Source organism: Grammomys surdaster, unplaced genomic scaffold (genome assembly GCF_004785775.1).
Source record: "Grammomys surdaster isolate TR1022 unplaced genomic scaffold, NIH_TR_1.0 126612, whole genome shotgun sequence".
Taxonomy (NCBI): domain Eukaryota; kingdom Metazoa; phylum Chordata; class Mammalia; order Rodentia; family Muridae; genus Grammomys; species Grammomys surdaster.
Window position 1 is genome coordinate 1,404,313 of NW_021621401.1, and position 18,455 is coordinate 1,422,767.

Below are 18,455 nucleotides of genomic sequence, written 5' to 3' on the forward strand. Positions count from 1 at the left end.
TGCAGACAAAATATTCATACTCATTTAAAAAAAAAAGTGAGGAGTGAGTTCAGATTCTTTACTCCAGGGATGGTTCACCCTCCGCTAAATCCCGCCAGTTTTAACTGGACAAACTTCGCTCATTTCCGCCCTGAAGTCCGGCGCTGGAAGCTCTCAAAGAGCCAAGCTCCTCTACTGAAGCTCCAGACCACAACCCGTAGTCCCGCCATTCAGCCTGTCCGTCAAACTCGTTCTTGTCCCGCCCCCTGCTTGTCGGATACGCAGCCCTCGGTGCGGCCCGTTGTTATGACGACATGGTCGTAAATCCGCCATCTTCCTGTGGCGCGTTGCGACATGGAGGGCGCGATGGCAGTGCGGGTGACGGCCGCTCATACGGCAGAAGCCCGGGCCGAAGCCGGGCGTGAAGCGGGCGAGGGCGGGGTTGCGGCGGCGGCGGCCTTGTCCTCCGGCGGCTTCCTTGGGCTCCCAGCGCCCTTCAGCGAGGAAGGTAACGAGGCTACAGAAGCCTGGTATGGCCGGGGTGCGGGCGGCTCTGCCCGGGCTGCGGTGTACAGTCTCGCCCGGATCCAGGCTCCTCGAGTGTCTGCAAACCCTCACAACTCTCCCAGCTTTCCCTTCGGACCACCTCTAACCCGCGGGGCTGTGTGCAGAGGCTCATAGGGAGCCCATTTCTCCAGCCCCTTGGCGTAGATCTGGCCAAACAAACATTGCTCGCTCCTCTTCAGCACTCAACAGCCCTAGGTTCTGCGTCCCCTCTGGCACTGAGGCCTTAGCCCGGGCGGAGCTGGGGACTGGAGGCGGGGCCGCCCTGTCAGAAAGGGATTAGGGACCTGACCTGGGGAGGCGACACCGCCCCATTGAGGACCTGGGTCTTCCCTACGGGGTGGAGCAACGATTCCAGGAACACCACCTCCCCACACCCGACTTTTACCATTCCTTAAATCAACCTCGAAAAGCGAATTATTATTACTACTCTTCACTTCAGAGATGGAGATAATTGAGGTTCAAGGGTTGTAAAGTTGTTTGATCGTCCATCTGGTTCCTGTCAAGGATCAGATTGGAGCCGGGGTTGTAACTTCTCTTCTAAACCCTTTAATTTTTCCTAGGAGGATGGGAAAGAGTTAAAATCGTGTCTGTATGCCGAGGGCTGTGTTGGGTACACTAAGGATTACTTCTCTAGGTACTGATATCTTTCAGAGATGGTTTGGATATCTCCTGTGTTTTAGTTCCACGGAGCTGTAGATTTGATCAGACAGGAAGTGGTTTGGCAAGTATTATTGGTATATTGCTGCTGTTTGTCACGAAAGAATTCAGTCCCACTTTTTTTTTCTCTCTCCCTTATTTCAACTTGGAGAGAGTCAGTTACAACCTCAGGGATCTCTTTGGAGTTTCTTAATTTTTTTTTTTTTTTTCAGAGCTGAGGACCGAACCCAGGGTCTTACGCTTGCTAGGCAAGTGCTCGACCACTGAGCTAAATCCCCACCCCTGATTTTTGTTTTTTTAAGACAGGGTCTCACTGTGTAGATTTGGCCTTGAACTCACAGAGATCTTTCTACCTCAGCTTCCCCATTGCTGGGATAAAGGCATGTGCTTGTAAGTTCTTGGGTGTACTTATGACAGTGGTTCTTCACCTTCCTAATGCTTCCATCCTCTAATATAGTTTCTCAAGTTGTGGAACCCCCAACCAGAAAATTGTTTTGTTGCTACTTCATAACTGCAAGTTTGCTAGTTATGAGTTGTAACTGATAGCACCACAAGGGGTCATGACCCACCTCTTGAGAAGCACTGGTTTATGATCTTTTTCTCAGTGTGAAATGGGATAGGTGTGTGCTTTTCTGGGTCAGGGGCTCTTTCAGTGTCAACATCTTGGTGCTGAGTCAGACTCTGAATGAGTGGGGTGGGAGGGGTAAGGCACTTCAGTGCTTGGTTTGTGAGTGTGAGCCGAGTGGAGGGCACCACCCTCTTTCAGGTGGCCTATGGGCCAGTCATAGCTTGGGTTTGGCCTTTTATTGGATCACTAATTTGTCATTGACTCCTCCTTGACCCAGCCTGGGTTTGACTTTGATGTAGTGTAAGACAGTGGAAACTGGCAGACTGTTTTGGAAGCTGAGTCTGATGGCTCAGCTCAGTGACCTCGAACCTTAGTAATCTCTCTAGGATGGACTAAGTCATCCCTTTCCCCAGGGTGCCGGCATGATTTGGTTAAATTCTTAGGTGCTGAGCTGGAAGGGTGGCTCAGTGGTTAAAAGAGTACTTGTTGCAGCTGGGCTATGGTGGCACATGCCTTTAATCTCAGCACTTGGGAGGCAGAGGCAGGTGGATTTCTGAGTTTGAGTTCTAGGACAGCAGGGCTATACAGAGAAACCCTGTCTCGAAAAACCAAAAAAACAAAACAAAACAAAAAAGTACTTGTTGCTCTTACAGAGAACCTGGGTTCAACTCCTAGCACTTACCGAGTAGCTAATAAATGTTTGTAACTCCAGTTCCAGGTGATCTGACGCCTTCTTCTTGTCTTTGTGGGCACCAGCCACACATACAGTGCACTGATATACATGCAGGCAAAACACGCACACATGAAGTAAAAATAGACAAATCTTAAAGCAAAAAGGGGGAGAAGGGGGAGGGAGCAGGAGTGGTGGTGCACACCAGCACTAGGGAGGCAGAGGCAGGTGAATCTCTGAGTTCAAACCATCCTGGTTCTAAATAGTGAGTTAGTTACAGAACAGCTGTGGTCATGTAGAGAGATCCTGTCTCAAAAAAGCAAAACAAAAATAAGAAAGAAAACTAGTTGGTTTTTTTTTCATAATTTTATTTTATTTCATGTGCATTGGTGTCAGATCCTCTGGAACTGGGGTTACAGACAGTTATGAGCTACCATGTGGGTGCTGGGGATTGAAACTGGGTCCTCTGGAGGAGCAGCCAGTGCTCTTAACCACTAAGCCATCTCTCCAGCCCCCAAAACAATTCTTATGTAGTCATTATATATTCAGGGCAGTGTATGTGGCATGTGTAACTGCTCTGGACTGCTTATCCCTGGAATAAACTCTGGAGTAGGATGCTACCCAGGAGGGACAATGTAGCATCAGAAGAAAGGAAGGGGCAAGGTGTGGGTGTGTCCCAGTGGTAGAATGTTTGCTTAGCATGTTCAAAGCTCATTCACAGCACCATATGCACACATATTCAAAATAGTAAGATTGGTCAGAGTGAGGGCTCCTGCTATTCTGTGTTTTTAAAAAGCTGGCCTATTAGCCAATGCTTTGTGGATATCAGCCTTCTAAAAGTCCCTGCTGTGCACCAGATACACTAATTAGCCCTACTTTATTCTTTCAAGATGTGGAGATAATTTCGGGATGGCAACTGAGATGCTTACACATTCAATCACCAGCAGTCCTAAAATATTTTTAAATTCTGGGGATCCAAACTCAGAGGTCTTATGTATGCTAGGCAAGTGCTCTACCATTGAGCTACATCCCCAACTCTCCAGTAATCTTAAATTTGGGTCCTCTGCTGTCTCCAAGCTTGCTTGGGTGAGTTCCTATGCCTCCCAGACTCTCCCCCCTGGGCTTGGGGGGGGGTGCTTTAGATATGATAGTTTCATTGTGCCTTTGCAGTATAAATGTGTGGTCAGGGTAACCCTGTACAGAGTGCTGGTCTCTCTGGGAGGCCTTGCTTCTGTAGACCTCTAAAGGATGGGCTTAGACCATAGACTTCCCCAGCCTTGGATGTACTCCTCCAGTGTGTTCCCTCGAGCTCCTGGGTGAGCAGGCATACCGACTCTGGTTTAAGGCTATCCTTGGGTATCTCTTGTCTCAGCCTGGAAGGGAAGCTGGAAGAGGGCCTGATTGCCCCTACATCCCTTAACATCAGCCTTATTGCAGATGAGGATGATGTGCACAGATGTGGCCGCTGCCAAGTGGAATTCACTGCCTTGGAGGACTTTGTCCAGCACAAGATTCAGAAGACCTGCCATCGGGCCCCTCAAGAGGCTCTGCCCACCACCCCTGCTGCCACTGCGCTGCTGGGCCAGGAGGTGAGCCCATACTAGCTGCTACCATCCTCACTCCTCTGGTTTGGCTCATTTGTGAAACAGTGTTTTGACCAGCCTGTACAGCTGGTTAATGACATATGCCTGGGTGTAAGTGAAGGAAGACCAGGCTATACTAGTAAGAGAGTAGTGGTGCTTTGCATGGCCTGGGGTAACTCAACCTCTCAGCAGCCTACATAGTTGTAGGGTGTGTGCGTGTGCGTGTGCGCGCGCGTGTGTGATCATGAAAACTTTTGTCTCCTGTCCTATGCATGTGGTTCCCAGGGATCTCTTGAAGTAGGCCCTACTGGGTTCTGGTACCTACAGGAAGATGAGCCCCTTGATTGGTTCCCAGTGTGTTTGGAGATGTACTCACTGTCTTACTAAATTAGACAGCATCCCTATGAGATGATGCTCTCTCATCAGTCTTATTGGGTAGAACTAAGAAGAGGCTCTGGCCAGGCCTTATAGTATAGGTCTGTGATTGTAGCTATAGAGAAGACAAAGACGGAAGGGTTACAAGTTTAAGGCCAACTTGAGCTACAGTGTAAGTTTGAGGCTATCTTAGACAGCTTAGATTCAGAGTAACAATTTAAAGAAGGTTGGAGTGTTGACTCGATGGTTGAGAGCACGTGCTGCTCTTGCAGAGAGCTCAGGTTCAGTCTCAGCACTTGTGTGAGACTCAGCTCACAACCATCTGTTACTACAGTTGTGTGGATTCTGATGCCCTCTTTCTGGCCTTTGTGGGTCCTAGGCATACATGTGGTATACATATATACATACATACATACATACAAGCAAAACACTCATATATGTAAAATTAATACATCTTTTCTATTTTTACAAATGAAAAGAGGCCTAGGAGTATAGCTGTGTAGTAGAATATTTATTTAGCCTGCACAAGCCTACAAGTTCAGTCTCTAGTACCCTTGCTCCAAGAGAAGGAGCTTCCAGGAGCTGCTGGAAGCAGCTTCCAGTGAGTCTCAGCCTGTGGGTTGTGACTCTTTTTGAGTTGTCAAACAACGCTTTCACAGGGGTCACCCAGGACCGTCAGAAAGCACAAATATTCACATTACGATTCATAACAGTAGTAAGATTACAGTTATATTCATGGTTGGGGGTCACCACGCCCTGAGGAACTGTTATAGGGTGTGGCATTAGGAAGGTTGAGGACCTTTGCTAGGAAATGTCAGTGGCCTCAGGCTCTGAGGAGGGAGTCATACAGACTTCAATAGAAAAGGATTAACTCCCCAGGCAGCCTTTAATCCCAGCACTTGGGAGAGGCAGGCAGATTTCTGAGGCCAGCCTGGTCTACAGAGTGAGTTTCAGGACAGCCAGGGCTACACAGAGAAACCCTGTCTCGAAAAACCTAAAAAAAAAAGAAAAAAAAAAGAAACCAAAAAAAAAAAAAGAAAAAAGAAAAGGATTAACTCTCGAATTCTGTCTTTATTACTTGCCCCCTCACCGAGTGCCTTGCTGGATGGTATGTCCCACAGCCATGGGGTCTTTTCTTCTGACCGGCTGGCTGGGGTAGTGGGGCGGGGCATTCCTGCAGCTAGCCCATCTTGGTGCCTGTTATGGCCCCTCGCTATTTATGCTCTCTGATCTGTGTCCAGGCCATGGTGGTCAGAGGTGTTAGACTGATGGGGCTGACCCTGACTCTGGGGCCAGGAGCCCACCCGACAGCCTTCCTGTAGGACATAGACTGGACTAGAAGGAAGTCCCCTTCTACCACAGAGGGAACCAAGAGTCTTCTCTGAATTCTGGAACCCACAGGTGCATCTCATCTGTTTGTGACCGCATTGACAGGTGGTGCCAACAGCAGCAGAGGGAGGTCCAGAGGAGGAACCGATCACTGTGGCCCACATTGTGGTCGAGGCTGCCTCTCTGGCAGAGGACATCAGCCATGCTCCTGACCTTGTTGGTAAGCCAGCTGGCCATGGGTCGCCCTCAATTCTGAGGGATTGCTTGATGGCTGATCATAGTCAGGGCTGGAGGATCTCCACTGTTCATGGCCGTCACTCTCCCAAGAGCCAGGCCTGTCCACAGAGGGGCAGAGCCCACGCCTTGTGCGAGCCTTCCCCTAGGCAGTCCTTGAGGAGGAGGCTCAGTAGCCACTCTGCTCTTTTAGGGAGGGTATCCCAGGACACTTCTTACTGCCCAGAGTACTTGCAGGCATTTGGGAATCTTGGGGGTGCACATCACCATGAAGTTGTCTCTCTCGTGTGCGTTTGCAGGCCATCTCTGTCCTGGTCTTCCTTAGTATCTTCTGTACTTCTCTGCCACCCGATCCTTCCTTCCTGTCCCTCTGCTTGTTTACACTGGCGTGAGGATTGGTGCCCTGGTTCTTGTTGGGCTTTTATGAGCATATAACGCCGAGCCTCTTTGATGGCTAACGCTTTCAACTGAAGTGCTCACTGACTGCAGCGGAGAGCGGCTGCTGAGAGGCCCAGGCTGGGTCAAGTGCTCGTTAATTGGAGACTGTGCTGAGGAGGCAGGGAGCGGTCAAAGGACATTCTGGGCTTGGACAAGTGGAGGGAATCAGAGACTAAGTTCAGGAAAGGGATGAGTGTTCAGAAGCCATGGAAGGATAATGGGTGTTGGGGAGATAATGCCCAGTGCTCTGCTGGGACCAAGGCAGCTGGATGGATGGCCAAGTGGGCAGGAAGGGGTTGAGACAGGCTGGAACTTGACCTTGAGAAGCTCTGACAGTCAGCTGGGGCAGGAAGCAAACCTTGGGAAGAGGTCCTCTGAGCATATGACCCTTCCCTTGGAGGCACCCGCACACTTGTCTGGGTTTCCACTGCCTTTCTCAATGTTTCTGCAACAGGGAGACTCACCCCTCGCCACTCAGACTTAGGAATGTTGTCACATGGGGGTGGGGCCCTGGCACATACTTTAGTTTCTGTGGTGGGTGGTGTTTGGGAAAACAAGTTCACTGGGTTCTGATGTGGAACCAGGCTCTACCAGCTGGGTCCTTTCCCACCCACTCCCAGTCTCCACCAGTTTCAAGCTTTGGCTTAACACAGCATTCCCCTCTTCAGGGACCCTCTGCTTCTGTACTTTTTGCAGATATCCCCAGGGGAGGGGACCCAGGGCTCACCAGCATTTCTGATGGCCTGGGTAAAGAAAGGGCAGTGAGGGAGTGGGGTAGCTGAGAATCAGCTCTAGGTTCTCTGCATCCTGTCTAGTACAAAGGAGTTTCCTCTTGGGTTGGTGCACCTGTGTTCCTCACCCATCAGGTCTGTCTTTTGGGAAGGGACTTTTGGAGCACTGGGCTGGAGCATGGGCGAGAGATGTCCTTAATTGTTTCTGAGTCATGGTGCTCACTCATTCTGTTTTGAGAGAATGGACTGTCGGAACGCAGCCAGCGGCATGGAGATGGCTTCTAAGAAGCAGTTGCACAGCTTCTTCCCACTCATCACCTTTGAGTAGAAAATGTCAAGTGTGTTTGTAGTATGGCTCCTCCACATCCCCCGGAAGTGCAACCTCCTGACCTTCTTTTCTCCAGCCATCTCAGTGTCTAGTTTCTCCAGTCAGTTCTGCACATGGCTAGGGCCGCCTGTCTACCCACTGGCAGTCAAGGCCAACAGACAGCCCGCAGAACTCTCTCTCCTTTATATTGATGGAACTGGGACCATCCAGCAGAAAACCAATGCAGGGAGCTGAACTAGGATGCCTACTGCTTATTTACCTGTGTCTCTTGGCTTAGGGGCTGGGATGTCTCCTCATGGAGATTGTCCATATTGGGCACAGTCTGGGGGTTCTGAGCTTCAGGCAGTGCTACTGAGTTGGAGGTGGTCTCTCTGTCACGTTAGGTTGCCTGTAATGGCTGCTTCATGGATTTCCCTCAGTGAGGATTGGATCCAGGTTCTGAGCCCTAGGACTGGGGAGGTTCTATGGTCTAGTGGACTCCTGTGGAGGGATCCCTATGGGCAGGGCTGTGGTAGGTCTTGAGGCTTATGTTAACTTGCCTCTCCCTCAGGAAGTGGGCACATCAAAGAGGTCATTGTGGCTGCTGAGGCAGAGCCAGGGGATGGCGAGATGGCAGAGGCTCCAGGCAGTCCTAAACATCAGGAACTTGGGCTTATTGGGGAGGGCGAGCAGGCCCAAGTCAAGCTGCTGGTGAACAAGGAAGGCCGCTACGTGTGCATGCTATGTCACAAGACCTTCAAAACGGTGAGCCCCTGGGGCCAAGGGCTCACTGGCTCCCCTGCCTGTTCCTATCCACTGAAGTGCCTTGAGCCTTACTGACCCTCCCCACAGGGCAGCATCCTCAAGGCCCACATGGTAACGCACAGCAGCCGCAAGGAGCACGAGTGCAAGCTCTGTGGGGCCTCCTTTCGGACCAAGGGCTCTCTCATCCGGCACCACCGACGGCACACTGGTATGTGAAGTGGGGCTTAAAGCTACACTATGGAACCTGTGGTTGCCTCTAGGGGACCCTACAGCTTGCCTGCGTCCTTCTAGATGAAAAGACCTGGTGTCCCCCCAACACAGGACATTGCCCATCTCCCATTGGGGGCTGACTGTTCTCTCTACAGATGAGCGCCCCTACAAATGTGCCAAGTGTGGAAAAAGCTTCCGAGAGTCAGGCGCACTGACTCGGCACCTCAAATCTCTCACTCCATGCACAGAAAAGATCCGCTTCAGCATAAGCAAGGACACAGCTGTGGACAAAGAGGAAGTGCCTGCAGGTCAGCTTGGGGAGGCTGCCTGCCCGAGTTCCTGGGACTGGGGTTCCCCAAATTGGCCGCCAGGCTCTTCAAGGACTCATTGAGCTCTGCATTAAAGGGTCCAGTGCCTCCACTGTGGGGACCGTGACATCATCAGTGGCAGGAGAACCCATGGAGACATCACCTGTGATTCACCTGGTGACAGATGCCAAGGGCACTGTCATCCATGAAGTCCATGTGCAGATGCAGGAGCTTCCCCTGGGCATGAAAGCCCTGACCCCAGAGGTAGGTGCTGCTTCTGCGCTCCGATCCCAGTGCCAGCTTGTGTTCAGATCCTGCCTTCAGCAGGAGCAGGACAAGGTTACCTCCTGCCCTACCCAAGAAAGCAAGAACTTAGTAGATGGCATGTCAGGGCAGGGGAACATCGAGGGAGTGTGAGTTCAAGTCTAGGGAGAGCGGGATGGAATTTAATGAGAACAAAGGCAGCTGCCTGTGCAGCCTGGGGTTCCAAAGATGGGCCTGTCAGGACTCTGCCATGTGGGGTGAGGAGGGATGGGTGTCCTATGCTGGGCTGCCTGGCAGGCCTCCCTCCTTCCTTCTTTCCCTCTACCTCCCTTACAGTCCCCAGACTCTGAGGAGCTTCCCTGTTCCAGTGAGAACAGCCGTGAGAACCTGCTACATCAGGCCATGCAGAACTCTGGCATTGTCCTTGAGAGGGTCACTGGGGAGGAGAGTACTCTGGAGCCAGCCCCTCCCTCTGGGTCCAGTCCCCAGTCCCTGGGAGATGGACCCCCAGAACTGCCACTGCTGGAGGTGGAGCAGATAGAGACAGTAGGTTTCTGTTACTGGCATGCTCCTTTTGGTGGGGCTGACCCAGTGTCTGCTTCTCATGCAGGGAGGGGTGGTTGGGGGGTGGAGGGGTTGGGGGCGATGGAGGTGAGGGGCTGCTAGCTGCCTCATTCATTTTTATTTAGGTTTTTTAATGTCTTTTGAGAAACCATCTAGTGTAATCCGGGTTGCCTCAAATTTATGGTATAGCCAGTGTTGACTTCAGTTCTCAGTTCCCTGCTTCTCCTGGAGGCTGGAATTACAGGCATGCACCACTGTGCCTGGCTTGAAAAGTAGTGTTGCTTTATGCTTAACTGTTTGTAGACTGTTAACTTCCTTACCTAAGGCCCGGAGGGAAGGGGGCTGGCTCTGATGTTTGGTACCTTTGACACACAGCTTATGGTAGGTACTAGAGGTTGGTCTGTGGTCTCCCAGCAGGTGGCCAGTGAGGCCGCCACTGTGCCCAGGACCCACCCGTGCCCTCAGTGCAGTGAGACTTTCCCAACAGCAGCCACCCTGGAGGCCCACAAGAGAGGTCATATAGGTGGGTAGCAGGGAGGTGAGGGGCCATGGGTAGGGTGGTCTGTGGGCTGGCAGCTGCTGGGCTTATGGGTGGTGAAAAAGCCCTGACATTGGGTATGGCTTCAGGGCCGAGGCCATTCACCTGCACACAGTGTGGCAAGGCCTTCCCCAAAGCCTACCTGCTCAAGAAGCACCAGGAGGTGCATGTGCACGAGCGCCGCTTCCGTTGTGGAGACTGTGGGAAGCTTTATAAGACCATTGCTCATGTGCGGGGCCACCGACGTGTCCACTCAGACGAGAGGCCTTTCCCTTGTCCCCAGTGTGGCAAGCGTTACAAAACCAAGGTAGGCCTTTGGTCCTGAGATCCTTATGCCTAAACCCACCCTCCACTGTCTAACTGGGGGTCTGGTTGTGCCCAGTTCCCCACACTCTCCTCCTAGCCTAGCCTAGTCTGTTCACTCTTAGCCTCTCAGACCTGGGCTAGGGAGATCTGGGGATACGGTGGAGAACAGACTGTCACAGAAAGGTCTCCCTAGAATGCCCAGCAAGTGCATTTCCGGACACATCTGGAAGAAAAGCCCCACGTGTGCCAGTTCTGCAGCCGAGGATTCCGGGAGAAGGGCTCTCTGGTGCGGCATGTGAGGCACCACACAGGCGAGAAACCTTTCAAGTGCTACAAGTGTGGCCGTGGCTTCGCGGAGCATGGCACACTCAACCGGCACCTGCGCACTAAAGGTCTGGGCCACACATGGCAGGAGAGGGTCAGGGTTGGGGTCAACAGGCCCAGACTGAGCTGAGCGTCCCTGTTGGCAGGGGGCTGCCTGCTGGAAGTGGAGGAGTTGCTGGTATCTGAGGAGAGCCCCTCTGCGGCTGCCACTGTACTTGCAGAAGACCCCCACACCGTACTGGTGGAGTTCTCATCTGTGGTAGCTGATACCCAAGAGTACATTATTGAGGTAGGTATAGAGCTGGTGGGGCAGGTTTGGACTTGGGACAGCCCATGATGACCTCCAATCAACTGTCCAGGCTACTGCAGATGACACAGAGACCAGTGAAGCCACCGAGATCATTGAGGGCACCCAGACAGAGGTGAGGGTCTGGGTGAGGAGTGGGAGGATCGTCGAGCTGTGAGCAGCCCCTTAGGCTGAACATGGTCTCTGCAGGTGGACAGTCACATCATGAAGGTGGTACAACAGATCGTGCACCAGGCTGGTGCTGGGCACCAGATCATCGTGCAGAATGTCACCATGGACCAGGAGGCAGCACTGGGCTCCGAGGCCACTGCGGCGGACACAATCACCATTGCCACTCCTGAGAGTCTTACTGAGCAGGTGGCCATGACGCTGGCTTCAGCAATCAGCGAGGGCACTGTGCTCACAGCACGGGCAGGTCCAGACAGTACTGAACAGGCCACGGTGACAATGGTGTCATCAGAGGACATAGAGATCCTTGAGCACGGAGGAGAGCTGGTCATTGCTTCACCAGAGGGCCAGCTTGAGGTGCAGACGGTCATCGTATAGTTTGAGGGCCTCTGCTTTGGAAGAGCGAGGACCCCAAGTGTCTGCCCGCACCTGCCTGGTCAGAAGACATCCAAGTTCAGGCAGCCAAAGGAGAGAGAGTGAACATGCAGTTTGTTTGTTTTTTTGTTTGTTTGTTTTCTGCTTTACAATAAAACATAAAAAACCCCTGCAGCTTGTTGTGTTGAAGTAGAGGCAGCCTCTGGGGCTGGCACAACTGCCTTCATAGGTATGTCCTCTGGATACACTTGTCTACTCGGGCCACCCTCTAGCCATACTTGGCTTCCAGCCCTGGTGGCGCCTCAAGGTGCGTGGGTGTCTCTGGCATGTTGACAGACAGCCTCCTCCCCTACCTAGCTGGATCTGTGACTCCAGTTTTCACAAGCCTGCTAGGGTGTGAGGTGTTCTTTTCAGCTTCCAAATCTGGGGCTGCCAGGGGTTATAGGGTTGGTCTAGAGACCTAGGACCTTGGGTCTGCCTGAGCAGCTGATCCTGTCCTCTGTGATGGGTAAGTGTTGGAGAAGCAGCAGGAGATGGCAGAGCAGGCTAGGGCTGGTCTTTCTTGATTTCTCAGCCTGTTTCCCTGAGGGAATACAGCTCAGGGAAGAATGAGAAGTTGGCCACAGCATGGCTGTCCAATGGTGTTGAGGTGGCTAGGGCCTTTTGCCCTGATTCTCAGTTAATGGAAGTGGCTTAGCATATGCTCTGTCCCTTGCTCTCTTGGGTCTCTGGAATGGGAGCCAGTTCTGGAAGCCACTCCATGGAAGGGGTGGTTCCCATTGTAGCCCAGCCCCTTCCTGGTCCAGGGCTTCAAATACCTGAGTGGTTTGAAATCAGAGCTATTGTAGGTCCAAGACTGCAGTTCATCTTGGGCCATATTAGGTCCTCAGTCTGGACTGAATTTCACTAACTTGGGACCTTTGACTTTTTGATACCACTTTATTCCCAACCCAGGTAAGTCCAAAGAGCTGGGCTGGGCTGGAGTGGGCTGAAGGCTGCATGGGAATAGAATCTTTCCATCCTTGCAATGACATCACTGTCCACTACACATGGGAGAAACATGGGAGTGTGTCAGGATGCAGGCCGATCCTGGGTGCCAGATCTAGTTGTTTACAGACATGCGATGACCTGGTATGGGTTGGTGCTCCTCTGGGACATTCCTGTCTCCAGGTTTTCTGCTTTGCCATGGGCTGGCCCTGGGTCCCGCTGACAGCAGCTTGGGCACTGGGGTTCATGGGGGCCACAGCGCTGCGCATTGGAGCCTTCAATGTTCAGAGCTTTGGAGATAACAAAGTGTCCGATCCAGACTGTGGCAGTGTCATAGCACAGGTGAGGCCCAGTGGGGTGGGGTTGGGCTGGGAACAATAGATGGTGAATGGGAGACTCTGGGAGAGTCTGGGACTTGGGGAGCAGATGGAGACCAGGAGCTAGGCTCTGGGCAATTAGGCTGATGGGACAATGCATCCGTGGGTTCTTCCTCCAGATCCTGGCTGGCTATGACATCGCCCTGGTGCAAGAGGTGCGGGACCCAGACCTAAGTGCAGTGTCCTTGCTCATGGAGCAAATTAACAGGTGTGGCAGGGCCGGGCACCACAACCCCAGCCAAGATCACAAGCTTGGTTCGGTGCCTTGACCGAGGGACTGGCATCTCTCTCCACAGAGTCTCCAAGCACGAGTACAGTTTTGTGAGCAGCAAGCCACTTGGACGTGACCAGTACAAGGAAATGTATCTGTTTGTCTACAGGTGAGGGGCAGGTGGCAGGGAGGGGACACAGGGGCAGAGGTGACCGGCTCCATAGACACCTTGTTCTCTGCTGCTCTCAGGAAAGATGTAGTGTCAGTGGTGAGCACGTACCAGTACCCAGACCCAGAGGATGCTTTCAGCCGGGAGCCTTTTGTGGTCAAATTCTCAGTTCCTAGCTGTGGTGAGTTGAGATCTGGGTGCCAGATCTAGTTGTTTACAGACATGCCATGACCTGGTATGGGTTGGTGCTCCTCTGAGACATTCCTGTCTCCAGGTTTTCTGCTTTGCCATGGGCTGGCCCTAGGCCCCCTCCCAGACAGACAGACCTACCTCTTCCAGGCTTTTCTTTGACTTTCATATCCCCACCTTCCACAGCCGCCAGGGAGCTAGTTCTGATCCCCCTTCATGCAGCGCCGAAGCAGGCGGTGGCAGAAATCGATGCACTCTACGATGTCTACCTTGATGTGATTGACAAGTGGAACACCGATGTAGGCAACCCCTCCCCCCATTCATGTCCCAGATCACCAGTGTTCTCAGAGGTCTGGACCACTGAGCACCGCTAAGATGTGCCTGCTGTGCTTGCCTACAGGACATGCTGTTTCTGGGTGACTTTAATGCTGATTGCAAGTACGTGAAGGCGCATGACTGGCCATCCATCCGCCTTCGCAGTAGTGAGGTGTTTAAGTGGCTCATCCCAGACAGTGCAGACACCACAGTGGGCAACTCAGACTGTGCCTATGACCGGATTGTAGTGAGTGGCGCTCACCTGCGCAGGAGCCTGAAGCCCGAATCGGCCACAGTTCACAACTTTCAGGAGGAATTTGACCTAGATCAGACCCAGGTGAGTGTGGATAGGGCTCCAGCAGACACACTAGGCAGCCCCTCACAGAAATGCTCACTTGATGGGAGTTTCGCTCTAGCAAAAGCAATTATAGCTAAGGGTCCTTAGAGTGTCAAGCCCCTAGGAAGGAACTGTTGGCACATTTCTGTTCTCTGCCATACCACATGGAGGCAGTATGAGGCCCAAGGGTGGCTGCCAGGCCTTCCCTGCCTCCTATGAGGTGGGGTGGTGGTGGTGGGGAGGTGGAGCTGGAGGACACGCTGCCCTGCTGAACTGCTGAGGCTCTCTCTCTCCTTCCAGGCGCTTGCCATCAGTGACCATTTTCCTGTGGAAGTGACTTTCAAACGTCACTGACAGCCAAGGCCTCAGGATATGCCACCTGCGGAATATTACCTCAAGGGATGGCACCATAGTGAATTCAGGGTGGCAGGCCACCCACCCACTGAGGATACAGGGTAGGACCAGATGGTGTGGACAATGGCTACGAACACATTACAGGATTCCTTAAGGCTCCCATTTCCTCATGTGCAAGGTGGACTAACGCCACCTACCTCATCGGGTTGCTGTGAGAACCCAGGAAAGGCTCCGGAGCACCGCCGAGCACAGAGCTGCATGCTTAATAAACAAGCCACTCTTGGCCAGGACTACCCACAGGGTGGATGAGGCCTCTGTGCTTTCTGAGCCCTCTGTACCTAGGCTGCAGAGCTTGCTCTTAATGCCCAGAAGGTCTGTTTCTGCTGCTCTCGGGGGAGTGGATGGCTTAGCTTGATCACGTCCCAGCCTGGAGGACACTGGCTCCTCTACACCGCACCAGCTCTCCAGTCTTACTGCCTTTGTGCAAACTTCAAATGCTTCACGAACCATCCATCCCTGGGCAGCTCAGGTGGTAATGCCTTTCTGGACCCTGCTGGATTGGAGAGCAGGCCCATGGCATCTGCCCTCATTAGCACTGCTGGAGGCAGAGGAGGCTACACCTACCCCAGAAGTGAGCTCTTCTGGCACCTTCTGAAAAGGAACCCCAGGAAAGGCAACTGCCTGGCACTAAGTCCTGCCTAGCCTGCACTCTGCTTAGATTGAGCCGTTCAAAGGTGCCTGGTGGAGTAGCTTGGGCTGGGCGAGGCCTCGGGAGGATGGAGATTTTATGCTCAGGTGGGCCGTCACTTTAGAAGCTCTGTAGACACAAGGCTCTCATGAGGTCTCTGGTTGTTAAAACTTGTCATCTTTGTGCGTGTGTGTGTGTGTGCGTGAGTGCGTGCATGCACAAGCTATTACGGAGGCCCAAGGTCAATAAGACCTCTGTAGTGAGACTGGAGAACAGGCATGAATCACATGGGAAAAACCCTTGCAATGAATTAGAAAAGTTTATTGTTTGTTTTGGCATTTCTGGGAACTGAACCAAGGATTTAGTGCAAGCCTATCTGGATTTTCCAAAATTTAATGTAAGGTTCAGGACCTTACCACTGAATAAGCAATACTGGGCTGGGGCAGAAAGGTGCTTGTAGTCACAGCTGTCGGGCCCCGCTTCTCGGAATAGCTTGTCAGTATGCACATGTACACTGGCTGTGTAAGCCAGAGGTCCAGGAAGGTTCTACCTTGTTTTGTGACAAGGTGTGTCTCTCTGGCACTCATTAGTTGGCTGGCCAGAGTCCCAGGGATCTGCCTGTGTCTGCCTCCCCAGCACTGGGATTGATGCTTCCACCATACCTTGCTTTGTTGATACACGATAGCATGGTAACACTGTACTGACAGACCTACCCCACCCAGCTAACAGGACTGTTATAATACACACACACACACACAAACACACACACAGACATGCACACAAATGCCCATACACACACACACACACGCACACACGCACGCACACATGCGCACACGTTCATGGGTGTTTTGCCTGCCTGTGTGTATGTGTACCATGTGCTTCACAGGAAGTACCCTTGGAGTCCAGAGGGGTCCCTGTATCCCCTGGAACTATAGTGAAGCTGGGAATTGAACCTGCATTCTGTGCAACAGCAGCTAGTGCCCTTAACCACTGAGCCACCCCTCCATCCTGGGACAGGACATTTTAAGGTCAGGAACACAAGAGCTAAGAGAGTTTTTAAGTTGAAAAATACCTTGTTTATAATTCTTGGGACCAGTGGGTCCCCAGAAGGCACACGTCACTAAACACCTGTGTGGTGGCCACAGGTTAGCCCTTCTTTTGTTTGAGCTTTTCCAAGTACATGTGCAGGGATTTCTGGATGGAGTCTCTGGAGATGAAACTGGTGAAATTCTGGATGTCAGCTTCTCGCTGCTTGATCAGGTTGTCTGCAGTGGCCTTCCGCATCATGCTCTTTGTCAGCTGCCGAGAATGGTCTGAAAAAATGGGGTTACTTATGAAACTCACCTGTGGAGTGTGGGGGGCCATTCCTGGCTCCTCTACACTTTCTTCAAGTACTGAAATATGGACTCTCCTAGGTAGTTCAGAAAAATCATCAGAGGAAAAGCATTTGTTCAGCTAAGGTGGGCTAGGGAGTCCAGGGTTAGCCTGAAATACATGTGAATATCCCATCTAAACAAACCAACAAAAATAAAACGTAGGAGCAGACAGGAGAATACTACAAGAGAGTTTTTATTATTGTTGCTGAGACAATAATAAAAACTCTCTGTGGCTCAGGGTGGTCTTGAATGCGTAGTGCTTCTCTCTTAGTCTCTGAGTGTTAGGATTACAGGCACTGTGCCACTATGCCTGGCTCTTAAAATTTGCTTTGTTTTATGTCACTTTTTAAGGGCTTGGCACACAAGTCGGTGGTAGAGCACATGCATGGGCCCTGAGTTCCATCCCCAGCCCCACAAGTAACTGCTCTGTCCTTTTCGTTGAATTCTGTTATTGACCACATTTCCCGAAGCAGTGAGCACTTGCTAGTGCATGGAGGGGCAAGCAACTGGCTCCCCTAGAGAGGAGGGCTCCAAGGAGGCCCAGACACTTTGTAATTTGGGAAATCTATGACATTAAAAGTTCAGTGTCTGAGCTGGTGGGACATGCCTGTACACCAGCATTGGAGAGATTCCAAATCTGAAGACACAGGGTCAGTAGGCTGTCTCAGGAAAACCTTAGCTACACAGTGAGACCCTGTCTCAAAAAAGTCAAACACCAAAATGTCTTGGTGTCCCTGCAGTTTCACTGCATGCAGCTGTGTGGCCAGCTGTTTCTGATGGCTTCCCCCCCTCCACCCCCCAAGAGCCTTACCCAGCAGCAGTCTCATGGCCTGTAAAGCTCACCCCTGCGCCTCAGCATCACAGACAGCACAGCCTACTCTCCCAGATCCCAGCTTGTAAGGACTTTTGGTTTCACCAGGGTGGGTCACAAGAACAAGAAAGGGCTTCCCTTAGCCATCTGCCCCAAAGCTGCCCACTGCTTGCTCCTTACCTGGAATAGCCAACCACTTGTCCATCACTGAGCGAGCCTTGCTGTGTACTTGATCCTCAGGTACCACCTCATCCACCAGACCCACCTTGAGGGCCTCTGCTGGTGGGAAGAGCATCCCCAGCTGAAGGGCACGCTCTGCCGCTCGGTGCCCGATGGTGTTCACATAGTTGTCTTTTAACCTGCAATGAAGACATCCTTCACCTCTGAGCTAAGAGGGAATGTCCCACCAGGACGCAAATATAAAGTATGGCTGCAGTCCCTTGTATTACCAGAAGGGGGCAACAATGCCCAGCAGGCTCTCATTCAATCCTATGGTATACTTGGGGTTATCAGCCAAGATCCTGTAGTCGCAGGTGAGAGCCATGAGGCAGCCTCCAGCTGGAGAGGCTCCCTGCAGAGAGAAGCAAGAGACTTGGTCAGGAGATGCTGCAGAGATGTTCCTTAGGCAGGGCTGAGGACGGTGACAGCTCTTGGCACTGCACCGGCATCTGGGCCAAGTAGGTCTGGTAGGTATGTAAGCTGCGACTGGCACCTCAGGGATCAGCAGCTGGGGTCTGAGAGGCTAAAGGCTTTGGTATAGGACTCTAGCTTTTTGGGGCCAAAACATTACTCTTAGAACAGCAAGTTGTTTCTCCTTTTGCAGCTTTTACCTGATGCTAAATATTTACTTAGCTGTCAGGCTGTGGAGCTATTATCACACAGTGTGACCGGGATGCCTGGGACCCCCAAAATGGCAGTCTCCTCCCTACATGCACCCTGATGCTCCACACTGAGACAAATCATCAGTGTCTTCTCCAGGCCCTCACAGTCTCTAAGACCTGACTCTCTCTCCAGTCCTTCCTTACAGTCCCCTAAGACCTGACTCTCTCTCCAGTCCTTCCTTACAGTCTCTAA

At 52.1% G+C, this 18,455-nt stretch overlaps 3 protein-coding genes across 4 annotated transcripts in view; 2 read left to right on the forward strand and 1 right to left on the reverse strand.

Annotated features, from left to right (window-relative positions):
• Positions 1-254: 254 nt before the first annotated feature.
• E4f1 (E4F transcription factor 1) lies at positions 255-11,737 on the forward strand. Of its 2 annotated transcripts, none has more exons than XM_028760801.1 (14): positions 255-487; positions 3,879-4,030; positions 5,834-5,948; positions 8,010-8,203; positions 8,291-8,411; positions 8,569-8,721; positions 8,819-8,985; positions 9,322-9,531; positions 9,964-10,072; positions 10,177-10,394; positions 10,587-10,785; positions 10,864-11,006; positions 11,077-11,139; positions 11,214-11,737. In XM_028760801.1, exons 1-14 carry the CDS (start codon positions 334-336, stop codon positions 11,568-11,570), a joined length of 2,355 nt encoding a protein of 784 aa, XP_028616634.1. In that variant the 5' UTR covers positions 255-333; the 3' UTR covers positions 11,571-11,737. The 2 variants fall into 2 exon arrangements, with proteins under 2 accessions (XP_028616634.1, XP_028616635.1); XM_028760802.1 differs by having other exon boundaries at positions 319-487; positions 9,967-10,072.
• A 941-nt stretch (positions 11,738-12,678) lies between these two features.
• On the forward strand, positions 12,679-14,799 carry Dnase1l2 (deoxyribonuclease 1 like 2). Its single transcript, XM_028760803.1, has 7 exons — positions 12,679-12,896; positions 13,051-13,139; positions 13,228-13,311; positions 13,392-13,492; positions 13,687-13,799; positions 13,901-14,152; positions 14,453-14,799. Exons 1-7 carry the CDS (start codon positions 12,753-12,755, stop codon positions 14,504-14,506), a joined length of 837 nt encoding a protein of 278 aa, XP_028616636.1. The 5' UTR covers positions 12,679-12,752; the 3' UTR covers positions 14,507-14,799.
• A 1,448-nt stretch (positions 14,800-16,247) lies between these two features.
• Eci1 (enoyl-CoA delta isomerase 1) overlaps positions 16,248-18,455 on the reverse strand; it is a 14,968-nt gene continuing 12,760 nt past the window's right edge. Inside the window, exons 5-7 of the mRNA XM_028760804.1 lie at positions 17,831-17,952; positions 17,562-17,740; positions 16,248-16,507 (exon numbers count right to left, since the gene is read on the reverse strand). Coding sequence (XP_028616637.1) covers positions 16,341-16,507; positions 17,562-17,740; positions 17,831-17,952 — 468 coding nt within the window. The 3' untranslated portion in view covers positions 16,248-16,340. The remainder of the gene's footprint in view (positions 16,508-17,561; positions 17,741-17,830; positions 17,953-18,455) is intronic.